The sequence below is a fragment of the Mauremys reevesii genome, linkage group 24, assembly GCF_016161935.1.
Source record: "Mauremys reevesii isolate NIE-2019 linkage group 24, ASM1616193v1, whole genome shotgun sequence".
NCBI lineage: Eukaryota > Metazoa > Chordata > Testudines > Geoemydidae > Mauremys > Mauremys reevesii.
In genome coordinates, this window is record NC_052646.1 from 11,963,511 (window position 1) to 11,979,229 (window position 15,719).

The 15,719-nt window shown below is 43.9% G+C and overlaps 2 protein-coding genes across 5 annotated transcripts; both read right to left on the reverse strand.

Moving 5' to 3' along the window:
* Positions 1-245: 245 nt before the first annotated feature.
* On the reverse strand, positions 246-13,700 carry LOC120390432. 4 transcript variants are annotated; one of them, XM_039513110.1, is made up of 6 exons: positions 13,565-13,700; positions 13,443-13,475; positions 13,259-13,318; positions 12,183-12,302; positions 11,614-12,047; positions 246-305 (listed from the first exon to the last, which is right to left on the reverse strand). In XM_039513110.1, the coding sequence occupies exons 2-6, from the start codon at positions 13,456-13,458 to the stop codon at positions 282-284; spliced, it is 654 nt and encodes a 217-aa protein (XP_039369044.1). In that variant the 5' UTR covers positions 13,459-13,475; positions 13,565-13,700; the 3' UTR covers positions 246-281. The 4 variants fall into 4 exon arrangements, with proteins under 4 accessions (XP_039369044.1, XP_039369043.1, XP_039369046.1 ...); XM_039513109.1 differs by having other exon boundaries at positions 13,443-13,700; XM_039513112.1 differs by lacking the exon at positions 246-305 and adding an exon at positions 1,460-1,910 and having other exon boundaries at positions 11,886-12,047; positions 13,443-13,700.
* A 459-nt stretch (positions 13,701-14,159) lies between these two features.
* On the reverse strand, positions 14,160-15,428 carry LOC120390430. The gene is made up of 2 exons (XM_039513108.1): positions 14,990-15,428; positions 14,160-14,850 (listed from the first exon to the last, which is right to left on the reverse strand). Exons 1-2 carry the CDS (start codon positions 15,269-15,271, stop codon positions 14,161-14,163), a joined length of 972 nt encoding a protein of 323 aa, XP_039369042.1. The 5' UTR covers positions 15,272-15,428; the 3' UTR covers position 14,160.
* Between the last annotated feature and the right edge of the window lie 291 nt (positions 15,429-15,719).

Genomic DNA, 15,719 nt, shown 5'->3' on the forward strand with positions numbered 1-15,719 from the left:
CATGCGTGTCCATTTTTCATACTTGTGGTAGTAAAAGAATGAACCAGCTCAGACTTACCAGGGGGGTGATGGTGGCCATTTTACAGGCGTCTGTAAAAACAAAATGGAAGAATCAATCAGCTCAGACTTACCAGGGGTGATGGCGTCCATTTTACAGCCGTCTGTAAAAACAAAATGGAAGAATGAACCAGCTCAGACTTACCAGGGGTGATGGCGTCCATTTTACAGCCGTCTGTAAAAACAAAATGGAAGAATGAACCAGCTCAGACTTACCGTGGGGGTTATGGCGTCCATTTTACAGCTGTCTGTAAAAACAAAACAAACAAAAAAAAAAGATTATGTTAAACCAGGCAATTAATAAAATTTTTATTTAAATGTGTCAATATGAGCGTGTCCATTTCCATACTTGTGGTAGTAAAAGACGGTACCAGTAGCAGTCATGTCTACGCCGACGGCTCTTTTAAAGAAAATATATTACAATCCCAGGGAAGTTGGGAGCTTTGGCGGAGTGAACCCTCTTTTTCGAGAGGCTAGAAAGCATAGTAAAACTTTAAATAGAAGACAAGTAACAGCTTGGCTTTCAGACCAGGATGCTTACACTTTACACAAACCGGCTCGAATACATTTTAAAAGAAACAAGACCATTGTTTCAGATGTGGATGCGCAGTGGCAGGCAGATTTGGTGGATATGCACCGGTTCTCCAAACACAACGGCGGTTTTAAGTACATCTTAACAGTGATAGACATTCTATCCAAATATGCCTGGGCCTTAGGCCTAAAAGACAAGACGGGTGGTGAAGTATCCAAGGCCTTTAAAGCTATTTTCAGCGAAGGTCGCGTGCCTCAAAAATTACAAACCGATCGGGGGAAAGAATTTTTAAACAAACCTTTAAGTGGATTGTTAAAGCGGCATGGGGTTCACCATTTTGTTACTAATAATGAAGTCAAAGCAGGGGTTGTGGAGCGATTTAACAGAACTTTAAAAACTAGGATGTGGAGATATTTTACAGCCCATAACACCTTTCGCTACATTGACGTCTTACCTGACTTTATAAAGAGTTACAACCAGAGCTTTCACAGAACTATACGTACCAGACCCCTTGATGTTAACCCTTCAAATTCTCTGAAGGTATGGAAAACGGTTTACGGAGATGGTTTTAAAATAAAACGGGTTGTTGCCCCTTTTAGAAAAGGTGACCACGTGAGACTATCTAAAACCAAAGGCGCTTTTGAAAAAGGTTATGAACAGATGTTTACCGATGAGATATTCATAGTGGATGAAGCCTTAACCAGGAGCCAAAGACCTGTATACCGATTAAAAGATTATGAGGGTGAGGCAGTGACTGGATCTTTTTACCCTGAAGAATTACAAAAAGTAAACCCCAAACGAGACAGGATTTACAGGATTGAAAAAATTCTAGCGGAGAAAGGAAAAGGGAGAAAAAAACAGCTACTGGTGAAATGGTTGGGTTGGCCTGATAAATTTAACAGCTGGGTGGAAGCTTCTCAGCTCTGTGACATTTAGACACGAAACAGAAAAAAAAAATCCTCCTGCAAAAGACAGAGAAGAAAAAAATTAATAATGAGCGATGGCGGGTTTTACATCACTTTGCCCAGCAATGCCAGCTCTGCAGTTTTTCCCCAAAACACCATCTCGAACTTTACAATACGGCTAATTAAGCCCTTGGATCTCCCTGGTGCCTGGGAGGTGGGGTTAGTGGAAATACAATACCCGCACAGCTGGAATACTATCAATGAAGACACCCCTTTTGAAATCACCTTTGGAGATACGACGTGGAATTTTATCCTACGACGAGGTTATTACTCGACCATACCTGAATTACTGGAGCATATGAACAGCGCCGTGGCTCGTCACCCCGGACCACCTGAGGTGGTCATGAACTACGACCCTGTGGGCAGAAAAGTGAGACTTAAATCTACCGATGTTATGTACGGGTTTTCTACTGGCGGGGAGCTAGCTAACATTCTGGGTTTGGGCCCCAAACGCAACGTCCAAAAATTTTCCTTCTCGGCAGACATCACAGGGGGTTTTAACTCCTTGTATCTGTACACGGATATCGTAGAGTACCAGTTTGTGGGGGACTTTTCTGTTCCCCTGTTACGCTGCGTCCCTGTCCGAGGAAGGAACAATGAGTTTGTTACCATCACCTACGATAAACCTCATTACGTCCCTGTCAGTAAACACCACATCGACACCATTACCATTGAAATAAAGACAGATCAGAACAGAGGCGTTTCATTTCGCTTTGGCAAGGTGATCGTCAAGCTGCATTTGCGACCGCGGAGAGAGCGAGGTTTCTAAAAAGAAAAAAAGCAAAACACTATTATGGCGATCGTAAAAAATTATGGTGACCCCACCATCTACAGGAACTATTACAAAGCCCAGGCTGGATATGCCCTTCCTGGATATCATGGGGCCCCCGTGATGTACGGGGCTGGTGTGGGTGGAATATTTCGTAGCCTCTTTCGAAAAGCTGTACCGCTTTTGAGGAGAGGGCTAGAGATTATTAAACCCCACGTAAAAACTGCCGCTCAAAACATAGCTAAAGACGTGGTAGGTCATGTCTCCCGGGCTGTTCTGGAGAAGGTGGGGAATACAGCTTCACAGGAAGGAGCGGGGCTGATGTACATTAAAAGGAGGAAGAGAAAGAGAAATACGTCATACCCGCGACGCACAGGTCCCCCGAAACCCTTTAAAAGAAGGGCTTTGACACGCAGGGCCAGCCATAAACGAAAGTCCAAGAGGAAGCCTGGGCAAAAGAGGAGACGCGCGCTGCCTGCTAAAAGAGACATATTTTAATCGATATGGCTTTTGTTCACTGCGGGTCTGAAGAGTGCGCCAAATCTGAACTAGACTTGTTTCAAATAGCCCCTACGCAGACCAGCATCGAAAAAAGCATTTACATTGAGGTGCCACCTCTATCGGCCGTTACGGAGTCTGCCCCCATTGACTTTTTTATAGCAGGGAATGGCATAGATTATATGGATTTAAACAACACGCTGCTTTACCTGTGTTGCAAGATTGTAAAAGGAGACGGAACCGAACTTGCCGCGGACGCCGAAGTGGGCCTGGTGAATTACCCTGTGGCCTCTATTTTCAGCCAGTTGGATGTTACTCTGGGAGACCGCCTTGTAAGCCAAAGCAACAATTGTTATCCTTACAGGGCCTTTATAGAATCAGTGCTCAATTACAGCGATGACACCCTCGCCACGCAATTTTCTGCCGGTCTGTTTTACAAAGACACTGCTGGACAACATGAAAAAACAGAGTTGGATGGAAGGAATCTAGGGTTTGTGAGGCGTGCAAAGCTGACGGCTGAAAGCAGAACGGTAGAGCTGCTGGGCCATCTACACAGTGACCTGTTTTTTCAAGAAAAACTTTTGTTAAACGGAGTGGATGTGAAAATTAAACTGACGCGCAGTAAAGACGCTTTCTGTTTAATGGGCAGCGCGGCTGAAGGCTTTAAACTGCGCATTGTATCAGCGTCCCTTTTTGTGAAGAAAGTACGGGTGGCCCCGGGTGTCCGTCTGGGGCACGCGGAGGCCCTGCTTGCCTCTAATGCTAAATACCCCGTGGACCGTGTGGGAATGAAAGTGTTTAGCATCCCTGCGGGCAGCAGGGTCAGTAACCAGGAGAACCTGTTTTTGGGACAGTTACCCAAAATGCTCGTCCTAGGGTTTGTGGATAACGATGCCTTTAGCGGAAGTTACACTAAAAATCCCTTTCATTTTAAACATTACGATATAAATTTTGTGGCCTTGTATGTGGATGGTGAACAGGTACCGACCAAGCCTCTGCAACCGGACTTCGAGGCAGGACGCTGCGTGAGAGAATACATGAATCTGGTACAGATAGCTGGTAAACACATGAAAGATCGTTCTTTGTTAATTGACCGGGAGGAGTTTGCACAGGGTTACACCTTGTTTGCCTTTGACCTGTCTCCCGACCAGGAATGTGCAGATCATTATTCCCTAATTAAAACTGGGAACCTGAGAGCAGAAATACGTTTTGGAAAGGCTTTGACAGTCACCGTTAATATGATCGTGTATGGGGTTTTTGACAATGTCATAGAGATAAATCAGAGAAGAAACGTTCTGTTTGACTACATGTGAACATGGACACCGTGCAGCTCTCACGTGTCTTATCAACGGATCCTTACACGAAAAAGAATTTCTTAGATGTGTTCCCTTGTGATTGGCTCCCTGGAGGCAAGCTGTCTCAGAGACCCCTAGGTTTGGTGGTGAACACGCATCCGCACAACCAACCGGGTGAACATTGGCTCGCCCTGTATCTGGCGGAGCGTAACCGTGGAGAGTTTTTTGACTCATATGGGCAACCCCCGAACAGCGTGTTGTTTCCTAAAAGCATTATGAAATTTTTAAACAAAAATGCCACAGACCTGGTGTTTCACAATAGACAATTACAAGACCCCCGCTCCGTCGCCTGTGGCTATCACTGCGTGTTTTTCTTACATCATCGTAGCAAGGGTTTATCTTTTGAACGGCTTTTAAAATTGTATTCTAATGACTTAGTGCAAAATGACCGGATGGTAATGAATTTTGTAAAGAGTAAATTTAAATTCTTGGGCATGCCTAGCCTTGCTCAAAACATGTTTCAACAAGTCCAGACGTGTGTATCTTGTAATGATTTTTATAGCCGTGTTACCCAATAAAACACCCCAAGTGTGGGGTTTAAAGAAATTGATGTTTGGTGGGGTTTTTTTTTTGTTTTTTTTTAAAATGACCAATTGAGAAAAATTACACAGATTTTTTTTTAAAAAGTATAGAAATGTTTTATTTAAAGCAAAACATTACAAATTTTAAAAATTTTAGAATGTGAAAAAAACATTACACACTGAGCCACTGGGCTCTTTTAGCCAATTTTTTTTTTTTATAGGGCAAAAAAGGGGTCACGGATTCTTGATCCGCCCCGGTGTCAGCGGTCGAGGCCTTGAGGCGTTCCAAAAGGTCTCTGTTGGCCGCATTGCCCATGACGGAAGAGGGTACGTTCAGTTCCGCCATGGCATTCATAAACACATCCCATCCTTTAGGTACACGTTTGCTAGGTAAAGAGCGCGTTTGGGTGACGGCCCTGACTAAGTCAAGCATGTTAGAACCATTAACCACAGAGCCTTTGTACACAAAAGACCCTTTATCGTCCCATGAAGAGAGATTTTTATCCTGGCCCAGTTTATTTAGCAATACTATTGCATTTTTTTTAAAACGCTTATTCACGTTATCCAGCACCTCCTGAGCAACAGAGTCTGAGTTCTTTGGTGTTTCTGGGGGTTTGGCAGTTACGCTTTGTTCCTGTTCCGGTAGAAACAGACTTATTTTCCCTTTATCCGCATCGCTTTGCTTCACGTACGTTAGGTACCTTTGAAGCACGGCGCTGTAAAGTTTAGCCTTTTCGTATTCGGCCAGGTCAGTTCTTTGAAGAACAGACTTCATTTCAGCGTCCAGTAAGCGAGTCGCTGTTGTTCTGATATTTTCCTCTGCCGGAGGGGGAGCCCTTAATTGCTCCAACTGGTGGCTGGGCACCAGGTACATTTTTTCTGCATACTCCATTATCGATTAGTTAAAAGCCCTGTTATCAGAGGGATAGCAAAACTTAACAGAGGCCCGATAAACCCCCCAGACTGCTTTACCAGAAGCTTTTTTCTTTTAAGCGAAACGCTCTTATTACACAAAGTTTTTATAAGCGTGCGTTTCTTTTTTAACACACGCACTTGATTCTGTGTCAAAGGTACGTTTCCTTTTAAGGTATTGAGCGCTATTTCTGAAATGGCCGCTACTAGATCGTCAGAGGCCGAACACAGTATAGCCCTCCTTTGCTGCGGGGACGATTTGCTAAGTAATTTTAAAAGGCCCAGGTTTCTCTTCACGCAGCTAGACATGTTTTCAGTCAGCAGCCCCAGCTGTTAAAAAGGGGCCTGCCGATAAGTCATCTCTTTTTATACCCAGCTGCTGTTTTTTTTAAAGTATAAACCACCGGCCAGTCTGGAGGGAAAAGACCGGTTCTTAGTCTATAAGCTTCTGGTGTGGAAGCATTTAAATCCACCACCAGGTAGCCATAAGGTCTTTTGGTAGCATCCTCAAAAGCTTCTAGAAAGAATTGAGCTTTGCCGGGGTACATTTGCCGAGCGAGCGTGGTGATTTGTAATTTGTCCCTGGGGTTTTTGAACAGAACCATGTACTTTGTGTTTAGGTTAATCGTGCGACTCTTTTTTCCCTGACAAAATACATTCTGAACTATATACATAATGCTCAGGTTTCTGTGATGCACGTACTTGGTAAAAGCTTTTTCAATTTCATCGCTTTCACAAGCAGAGTTCATCAGATCGTCTATGATAATCATATTTACTTTATTAGTAGGAAACAAACCATCATCATCCAAAGCATCAGGCAACCCCTCCACAAAATTGATAAAGGGATATTTACAGAGCAGTTCTTTATACAGAGGTTGCCAACAACTGTAACACCACACGATATTCTCAGGCATAACAGACAGTGTTTGTTTGGCATTATCCAACACATTTTTTATAAAGTAACTTTTTCCGCAGTTGCTAGGCCCCGCTAGAATTGCAGAAAAGGGATGTTTCCATCTCGTATCCATTTTTTTTTTTCAAAAGCCGTAGGGTAGGGTTTTAAAATCTTTTCCTAGTACCCTCTTGTTATAAACCACTTTTTGAGTTTTTAAGGGTTTTGTTTCTATTTGCCACTGTTTTTGTTTCTTACAATAGAGGGCTGCTGCACCTCTATTTTTTTCGAGGTGTTTTCTTGCAGACCCGTGCAGTAGTCCAGAACTAGATCTTTCAAACTGCCAAAGTTGATCTTTTCACAATTTGCTACGTTTAGGGTAATACCTTTGACTTTCATACAGGCCTTTCCTCCAGACAGCTTATACCCGTATGTTTTTGGGCCTGCCGACACAAACTCGGTGATGTGTTGATCTGGTGGGATCTCGCTTGTGAGGTCCCCTAAATAATCCCCCAGAGGGGGATTCCAGGCACCCTCCCTTTTCACAAAAATCACCGAGTCTGTGTCGTGGTACAGGCACCGCTCTTGCAAACCGTCTAGGAGGCTGTATAATTCTAAGCGGGCATAAGCGGTGGTAAAACAGGCTATGAAAACATTGGTATTGCCAGAGACCGAGTACCGTTTTTGCATGCTTCCAAGACACATGCGCTGTTTCATCATCTATAAACTCGCAGGATGAAACCTCGTAATTGGGGGAAAATAGGTACTGCCAGAGTTCATCAGGGTCTCTCACGATGCTGGTGTTGGGTAGGTTGGTTCTTTGGCCGAATTTACCCCACAGAGAATTTAAAAACAGTTTAGCGATTTGGCGTTTAGCAGGGTTTGGTCTGATTTCGTGTTGGCGTAAATGCACGCCTTCTTTCTGGTAGAAATCGCTAATGTACTTATTTTGTTTTTCCTCATTTGTGCACCAGCTGGGATACCCTGAAGCCTCTTGTTTCTGGCGGAGGTGTAATTTTATGTACTCTGAAAAGAGTTTATCAGATTTTTTATTAAAATGCCAGATTTCGTAGATTTTAGCCACCACGTACCCCTTTGCTATAGCCGCGTTCAATTCCACCGTGCACCAAGTCCCCAGGATGGCCCGCTCCTCGTCAGTATGGGTGCATGTCTCCCGTTGCTCGGTTTCAGCACAGGTTTGGCATAGCGGGAACATAAGCTTGCCACCCACTCTGACAGGTAACAATGGGAAAAAGAGGCCTCGTGGGGGGTAAACTTTAACTTTTGCAATTCAAAATAATTTGCCAGGGGTCCAAATTTGTCATAAACTATATCGGGGTGTCCGATAGGGTATTCTTTGGTTTTGTTTACAAAAGGGTACAGGCTGGTAAAATCATAATAGTGAATTTCTTCTCCGGGGTTAGGCTTGTAATACAGACGGATAGCGTTTGTCCTCCCCCCAAAAAGAGCATCCCTAGGCACAAGAGGCTGTGGTAACTGGGCTCGGTTTAAAAAGTCTGCCAACTCCCTGTCTGTTTCTTTCATTACCTCCCACTCATGCTCCCAAAGAGTCCTCACTACAAAACCCTGTTGTTTTAGAAAGTCAGCCTTGAGCTGCGTCTTGTAATAAAGAAACCCAAAAGATGTCCCTGTCATAGGATTTTGTGTTTTTTCACAATAACAGGTGACACAGCCGTGGAAAAAACATCCATTAAACTCAAAGGCTGTGCGTACCCCATCAACATCGGCATAACCGTCTAAAAAGTAGGGGCCTACCTGTAGTTCCCCACCCTGTAAAGCATGCCGTATCTGTATATTTTCTTTGTGAGAGGTATACAACAGCCACTGAATAGATGGGGTTGAATATCTCTTTTTCTGCCTGTGATAGTTGTCTGGAGGGAGAAGAGCTACCGTCTTAGGCTCCAAAAACATAAACCTGTACATAGCCATGCAAACGGATGCCAGTGTTATGTACTGGAATGGATCTATGCACAGTTTTATCTCGGTGAATTTACCAGGTTCTCTCTCTACTACATTTCCCTTCTCCGTCATTTTCATAATCTCTCCTTTGTATAGGATACAAGCCTGTCTCAAAATTTTGACATCCTGCTGACAGTAATACGCGAGCTCTTTCTGCAAGTCAAACACCTCAGAACTGTGGTCCTGATACCAGTCGAGAAACTCTGCTTTTTCTCCGGGCATCATGCTTTCTACACCATAGTGTGCCACACCGGGCATAGGCCCCACATAATTTTGATTTTCTAAAGTGTTAAAAAAATGGGGAAAATACCCTTTGCACCCTTCAAACCCCATTGCCTGTGGTAGCTTGCTAAGCTTCATGGGCAAGAAGTTTAAAGAGTCTATAAAACGAATCCCCAGGGCCTTCACTTCCACGCACATTAGTTTACTACCCTGAGTAATCAGTTCTATGCACATCTTTTCCTTCAGTAACTGCCTAACGATGAAATACGCATCATAACCTTTGGAATTGTGCGCTAGGAACGTGTAGTCCCGAAACTCTTTGCCGATAAAGGTCTTAACAAAGACAGACAGACACTCATCGCCCTTAAATTCCCAGGATTTTTCGGGCTTTAAGGACGTAGCAAAAATGTAATTGGGAGTGTGCACCCCAGTCTCCTGCATGCATTCGAAATCATAAAAGATATACTTTTCTGAGGATTCAGGCTTTCTAAGGCTACCCATAAAGCAAAAGTGACTGTCTACATCACCAACGATCGAACCCTGACACTGCTTACATCGTCTCCCTTTACACTTATGCCGCTTGTTCACGTAAGACTGACACTTATCACATAAAGTTTTAGACAGGCATTCAACTTGGTTTTTTGACGCACAGTCGACATGTCTGTCTAAACACTCTTTGGATCGACAATACAGTCTACAGCTAGGACACCGCAGCTGCACGCCCACGCTGTCTGAGCACGTTACACTCAAGCAGAGGCGGCAACGATACCTGCAAGAGTGGTCGTGACTGTACACCGTATGGCAAAACTCACAATAATTTTTCGCTCCGAACAACTTTTTCACATCCAGAACCCCTTGTGCTAAATGTTCTTGGGTTAGGTACAGACATTGCATAGCATAACCTATGGCAATAACAGTGTTTAATAAGCTTTCCAAACACAGCTCAGCACACAGGGCCCGGAGCTTGCAGTTTATATCCACTGAAGTCCAAGTCACACAGTCATGGTGTCGTTGGGCTGGCGCATCTATAGCACAGCCCTCACAATCTTCAAAAAGCTTTTCCCTAAGGCAGTGTTTAAGAACAGCATAAACAGCAACGCGTACAATAGTCCGCATAACTTTTTTACGCTCACGACGTGGCACTGGCTCGGATAGTTCTATGCCAAGCCTCCTCCTAAATTCCTCAAACCCATCATCCTCGGAGCCCTCTTCAACAATTTGTATTGGTGTTGAGCAAAAACATGGTGGGCCCGGTTCATCTTCGCTGCTTGATGCGACGCTGTCCAGGGGCTCTGGGTCCTCTAGAAAGGCATCGTCGAGCTGCTAAAAATTTTCAAAAAAAAAAAAAGAAACAGTGTAAGTACTCCAGCTGCTTGGTTGGTTTTCTTTAATTTTTTACACAAACCCCGGTTCCTAGCCTCGTTACCCCCACCACCGCCGCCGCCGTTTCTTAATCATTCATTTACCTGAGCGCCTTCTTTTTCACATCCAGAACTCCATAGTAATGCTCATCGTGCAACAGGATGAAATAAGTCTTGGGGTACGCTAGGCCTCCTGTTTTGAAAAAGCCCCAGCCACCATTTTCCGTATACAGCACCACCTGTATGTTCACTCCTAAATGCTGTTCAAACTTTGCTACGTCACTCAACAGAACCTTTTTTTGATCTGACCACCCCAGTTGCTCATGCAACTTTCTCGCCTCCGCTAACAATTTCGTGTCCGTAGGTTTACGATCGGACATGACGGCCAAAAGGCCACCCGCAAAACACAGATTGGTACCGGCGTAAGTCAGGTCTACCAAACACTGTCTTTTTTTATGAATAATTTGACTACTCAGAATAGAATTTAAAACTCTACGAGCACCCCCACCCCTGTTTTTTACAACTGTCACAACAAGGCGCAATGTCCCATCGAGATGCAACTCTCTATTGCTCTGTAGCAGCTTTGAGGTGTGATTTAAGAAATCCTCAGCAGATAGCTCATCCCTAGTTCTTCTGACTGAAAACAAAGCGTTAGCTAAATTACGGCTCTCTAAACGTAACTGAACGTAATCATCAGGGCCTACCCTACCATTAATGTCATCGAGGACCGACTGTATTCCCCGGTGTATGGCTTCAACAACCTGCTGAGCTGAATTTATTTGCTCAAGGTTGACAAAACGAAATTCCTCACAATATACCGACCCCCCGAATCTAAGTAATTCACGTTGCCAACTTCTCACTCTTTCCATATACACCTCTGCATTTTCGGGGTTACTTGGGGGTTCCTCTACAGGATCGTTAGCGACATCTTCTACATCAGATGCTATTTGAGGGTCATTGGGAGAGGAACGGGGCCCATCTAGAGAGCCCTCTGGGGAATTTACTAAACCAGAGTCTGATTCCATCTCCCCATTTTCAGAGAAGCCAGTCTGAGAGCCTCCAGTAGGAGGCATCTCTTTTTGTTTTTTTTTCCTCATGAACTCTTTAGCCCTTTTTAAAAGTTTTACAACCACCCTGGCCTGGAACTTTTTGGCAGCCATCTGTTTATCCCCCAAGCGCTGTCCCCCCTTTTGTTTACACATGAGCTGGTGTGAACCCTGGAGGGTGCCCCTTTTACCCAGGCCCCTTTCCACGACTAGTCAAGCCTGCTTAGAGACACCCTTTCCAACCCTCCTGAATTTCAGCATTGCTCTGAACAAAGAATCATATTTTTCCCAAGTCTTTCTAGAAGGCCGTTCTTTTAGACTCCCCAAGGATACAGCATCCATCACTTTTCTGATGGAAGCATCAAACTCTTCCCAAACACTAGAACTCGGGGGAGCTGCGGCGAGCTTATGGTTTTGGGAGAATGTTTTGTCAGTGCTCGGTGTTTTATTCACAACCCCTAGGCGCATGCTCCGGGTTTGTGAACGTGGGCATTTTCACTCACAGTTTTCTCAGGGCTTGGTGTGGCTGTGGCCGCTGAGGAACTGGAATCGTGTTTGTGTGGTTGCAGCACCTCGGCATTGCAGAAGCTTCTAGTCCATGGTTTTTTATATGGAGCCCATACACTACATGCTCCAGGTCTGCGCACCTTCAGAACCCCTAGAGTGCGTGCTCTGGGGTTGTGAACGTGGGCATTTTCGCTCACAGTTTCCTCAGGGCTTGGTGTGGCGGTGACCGCTGAGGAACTGGAGTTGTGTTTGTGTGGTGGTTTTTTACCAGAGTCTTTTGTTTTGTCCTTGGGTTTCACGTATATGAGATCTGGGCTGTTTTGCGTTGTTAAAGGTCTCAAAGCAGATTCCTGGTTCTTTAGTGGTTCTGGAGGAGGTGTCCTTGTCCTTGTAGCGCTGACAACAGCATTTTCAGAAAGGTTGCCCCTGCCTATGAGGGAGAAAAAAACCATAACATTTTACAAAAAACTGAACTTTACCATCTACTCTCTCACCCATACCTATGTATTTACTTAAAATACAAAAGCTCATAGAACAACTAAACCAATAAGCAAAGTATATTTACAGGGCTTCATGCATCCTTCAGTCACTGATGCTGGTGAATTTTCCTTTTCAGCCGTCTCCTTCCTTTTTCTTTTGAGTTTGTTTTCCCTCTGGTCTAAGGATTTCTCATGTTTTGACTGTACTGTGAGCAAACACATAAAACCATCTTGTAAAACTTAAAAATTATATATTTCATTCAGTAGGGTGTTTTTCTATTTTAAAAAAATCATAGCTTTACCACAAAATAATCCATTTTTGGCCCTACAACAAACAATTTTTAAAAACATCTTATTTTGCAAAATAAAAACCAAAACTGCTTTTTAAAAAAAAATCCATTATGCACAGTAAAAAACCAAATACTTTTTTAAAAAACCTATGCCCCAGCTTTATAACACACACACACACACACACACCCCAAATCATGCTTGCAGCCACACACACTTTTTCAAAAAGCCACATGTTACTTTTCAAACAAACAAGAAAAAAAAAACCATGCATTTAAAAACCCATGTGTGTTTGGGCCTTCCCCATAAACCCCCCACATTATGTACAGTAAAAAACCAAATACTTTTAAAAAAACCTATGCCCCAGCTTTATAACACACCAAATCATGCTTGCAGCCACACACACTTTTTTCAAAAAGCCACATGTTACTTTTCAAACAAACAAGAAAAAAAAAAACATGCATTTAAAAACCCATGTGTGTTTGGGGCTACCCATAAACCCCACATTATGTACAGTAAAACAAAATACTTTTTAAAAAACCTATGCACCACCTTTATAACACACCAAATCATGCTTGCAGCCACACACACTTTTTTCAAAAAGCCACATGTTACTTTTCAAACAAACAAGAAAAAAAAAACCATGCATTTAAAAACCCATGTGTGTTTGGGCCTTCCCCATAAACCCCCCACATTATGTACAGTAAAAAACCAAATACTTTTTAAAAAACCTATGCCCCAGCTTTATAACACACCAAATCATGCTTGCAGCCACACACACTTTTTTCAAAAAGCCACATGTTACTTTTCAAACAAACAAGAAAAAAGCCCCAAACCATGCATTTAAAAGGCAGTTGCAAAAAAAAAAAGTTACCTTTTACTATGGGATAAAGTGTTGCAGGGACATGGTTGTTCTGTTCCCCCCCATGTGTGCCTTCAGGTTATAGAGCAAGCAGAAACATGTTAGTATTACCACCAAATCCCTATACAACCTGGGTAATACTTTTCTTTTTTTTTTTAACAGTATTAAGCACAACTATAGTTAAAATGGTTTTTACCTTGGCCTGGTTCCATGCTAAACAGATCCACCCCTGAAATACATACAGGCACCATTATTTACTAAGACAGCCTGGGCAAAAAGTGGCTTTATAGTTTCAGAGTTAAAGGCACAAGGTCTTACCTCTTTTTGAGTCCAGCAGCTCTCCAAGAAGGTTTTCTGTTAAAAAGGACAAACTCCAGCACAGCTAAGATTTTTATAGCCTCTCATGCCCATTGTTTTTCAAATAGTTGCTAAAAGGTTAATTTAATCACCACAGGTAAACTGCAACACACCCTTTTGTGAGCTGGGTTGTGGGGGGTGAGGGTTGTGTATGCTTAAATCCATTCATTGAGTAATAGTTTGGTAAACCCAGGGTTGTAAGTTCAATCCTTGATCTGGGGTAAAAATGAATATTTGGTCCTGCTAGTAAAAAGGCAGGTCTTATGAGATAAGTATATCTCCATATTAACTGTATTATACTCAAACATGTCTGAACTAGTCCTGGCTCTATTTTTTTTTATTGTAAGCACATTTTTTTAAGGATATTCCCCCCCCCCCCAACATACATTTCACACACAAGCACAAAAACACAAAAGCTAATTCTCACAAACTATTTTATTTTAAAAAGACATACAACTCCTTCAAAACAAACCAAGATGCTTCATTAAAACTTAAGGGCAAAAGGCCTTCTAACAAAACACAATAATCACAACCCCCTTTTTTTTTTAAATTTACAGCTACCAAGTTTTATATCGCATGTTTGCCTCCTCACCATTCTCTAACTTAAGCCTTTTAGATTTCTTACAAATAGTCTTTTTCTTAAGCAGGGTTCTGTAACTTTTTGTGCGAACTAGACGATCAATATAACGTTGTAAGCAGGCATCTTCCGGCTTGGTCATTTTCTTTAAAACACGGTCAGGGTCTTCACTGAATTGCACAGCATTTATCAAAGTCACCCCTTGTGCTAAATGTTCTTGGGTTAGGTACAGACATTGCATAGCATAACCTATGGCAATAACAGTGTTTAATAAGCTTTCCAAACACAGCTCAGCACACAGGGCCCGGAGCTTGCAGTTTATATCCACTGAAGTCCAAGTCACACAGTCATGGTGTCGTTGGGCTGGCGCATCTATAGCACAGCCCTCACAATCTTCAAAAAGCTTTTCCCTAAGGCAGTGTTTAAGAACAGCATAAACAGCAACGCGTACAATAGTCCGCATAACTTTTTTACGCTCACGACGTGGCACTGGCTCGGATAGTTCTATGCCAAGCCTCCTCCTAAATTCCTCAAACCCATCATCCTCGGAGCCCTCTTCAACAATTTGTATTGGTGTTGAGCAAAAACATGGTGGGCCCGGTTCATCTTCGCTGCTTGATGCAACGCTGTCCAGGGGCTCTGGGTCCTCTAGAAAGGCATCGTCGAGCTGCTAAAAATTTTCAAAAAAAGAAGAAACAGTGTAAGTACTCCAGCTGCTTGGTTGGTTTTCTTTAATTTTTACACAAACCCCGGTTCCTAGCCTCGTTACCCCCACCACCGCCGCCGCCGTTTCTTAATCATTCATTTACCTGAGCGCCTTCTTTTCCGTTTGCCTTGTCCACCGGTGACTCTCCCAAGTGGCAATCTGAGGGGGTGGACAAAGAGAGACCATCAGGCTCCTCGGGGTGTCTCACGAGGGTTTTGGGGTCGGGGTCCGGCGTATCCAACAACGGCTGGGCCAAAGGGCTCCCCAAAGTCACACCCTCCTCCTCAGAACTGTCGCTGATGTAACGTCTTTTCCGTGGACGGTCAAAGACCCTCGGGGCTAAAACAAAGTCCGAAGTTCTGACGGGGGTGGTGAAGGAGTCCATGTTTCCTCTCGGCAGCCTTTCCACGCTTTTCTAAAACACGTGTGCTTGGTAAGAAATGGCCTCCTCTGTCCGGCGCTGGGACTTATGGGGTAATGGTGCTGCACTCGGATTGGCGGAGGGCCTTGGGAGGAGCTCTTAGAGGGGTCACCCCGATTGGTCAAAATCTCCTCTCGGGGTGGTCCTGTCGGGACAAAACGCCTCCTGATTGGTAGAGGGTGGTGGGAGGAGTTCTTAGAGGGGTCACACGACCCACTTCCGGCCCGCTCACCCCAACCCAGAAGTCACCCTCATTGGGCAAAATTTCCTCTCGGGGTGGTCCTTCCGGGACGAAACCCCTCCTGATTGGTAGAGGGGGGTGGGAGGAGTTCTTAGAGGGGTCACATGACACACCTCGCTTCCGGTCATGTGGCCACCCCCGGAAGTCACCCTGATTGGGCAAATCTCTTCT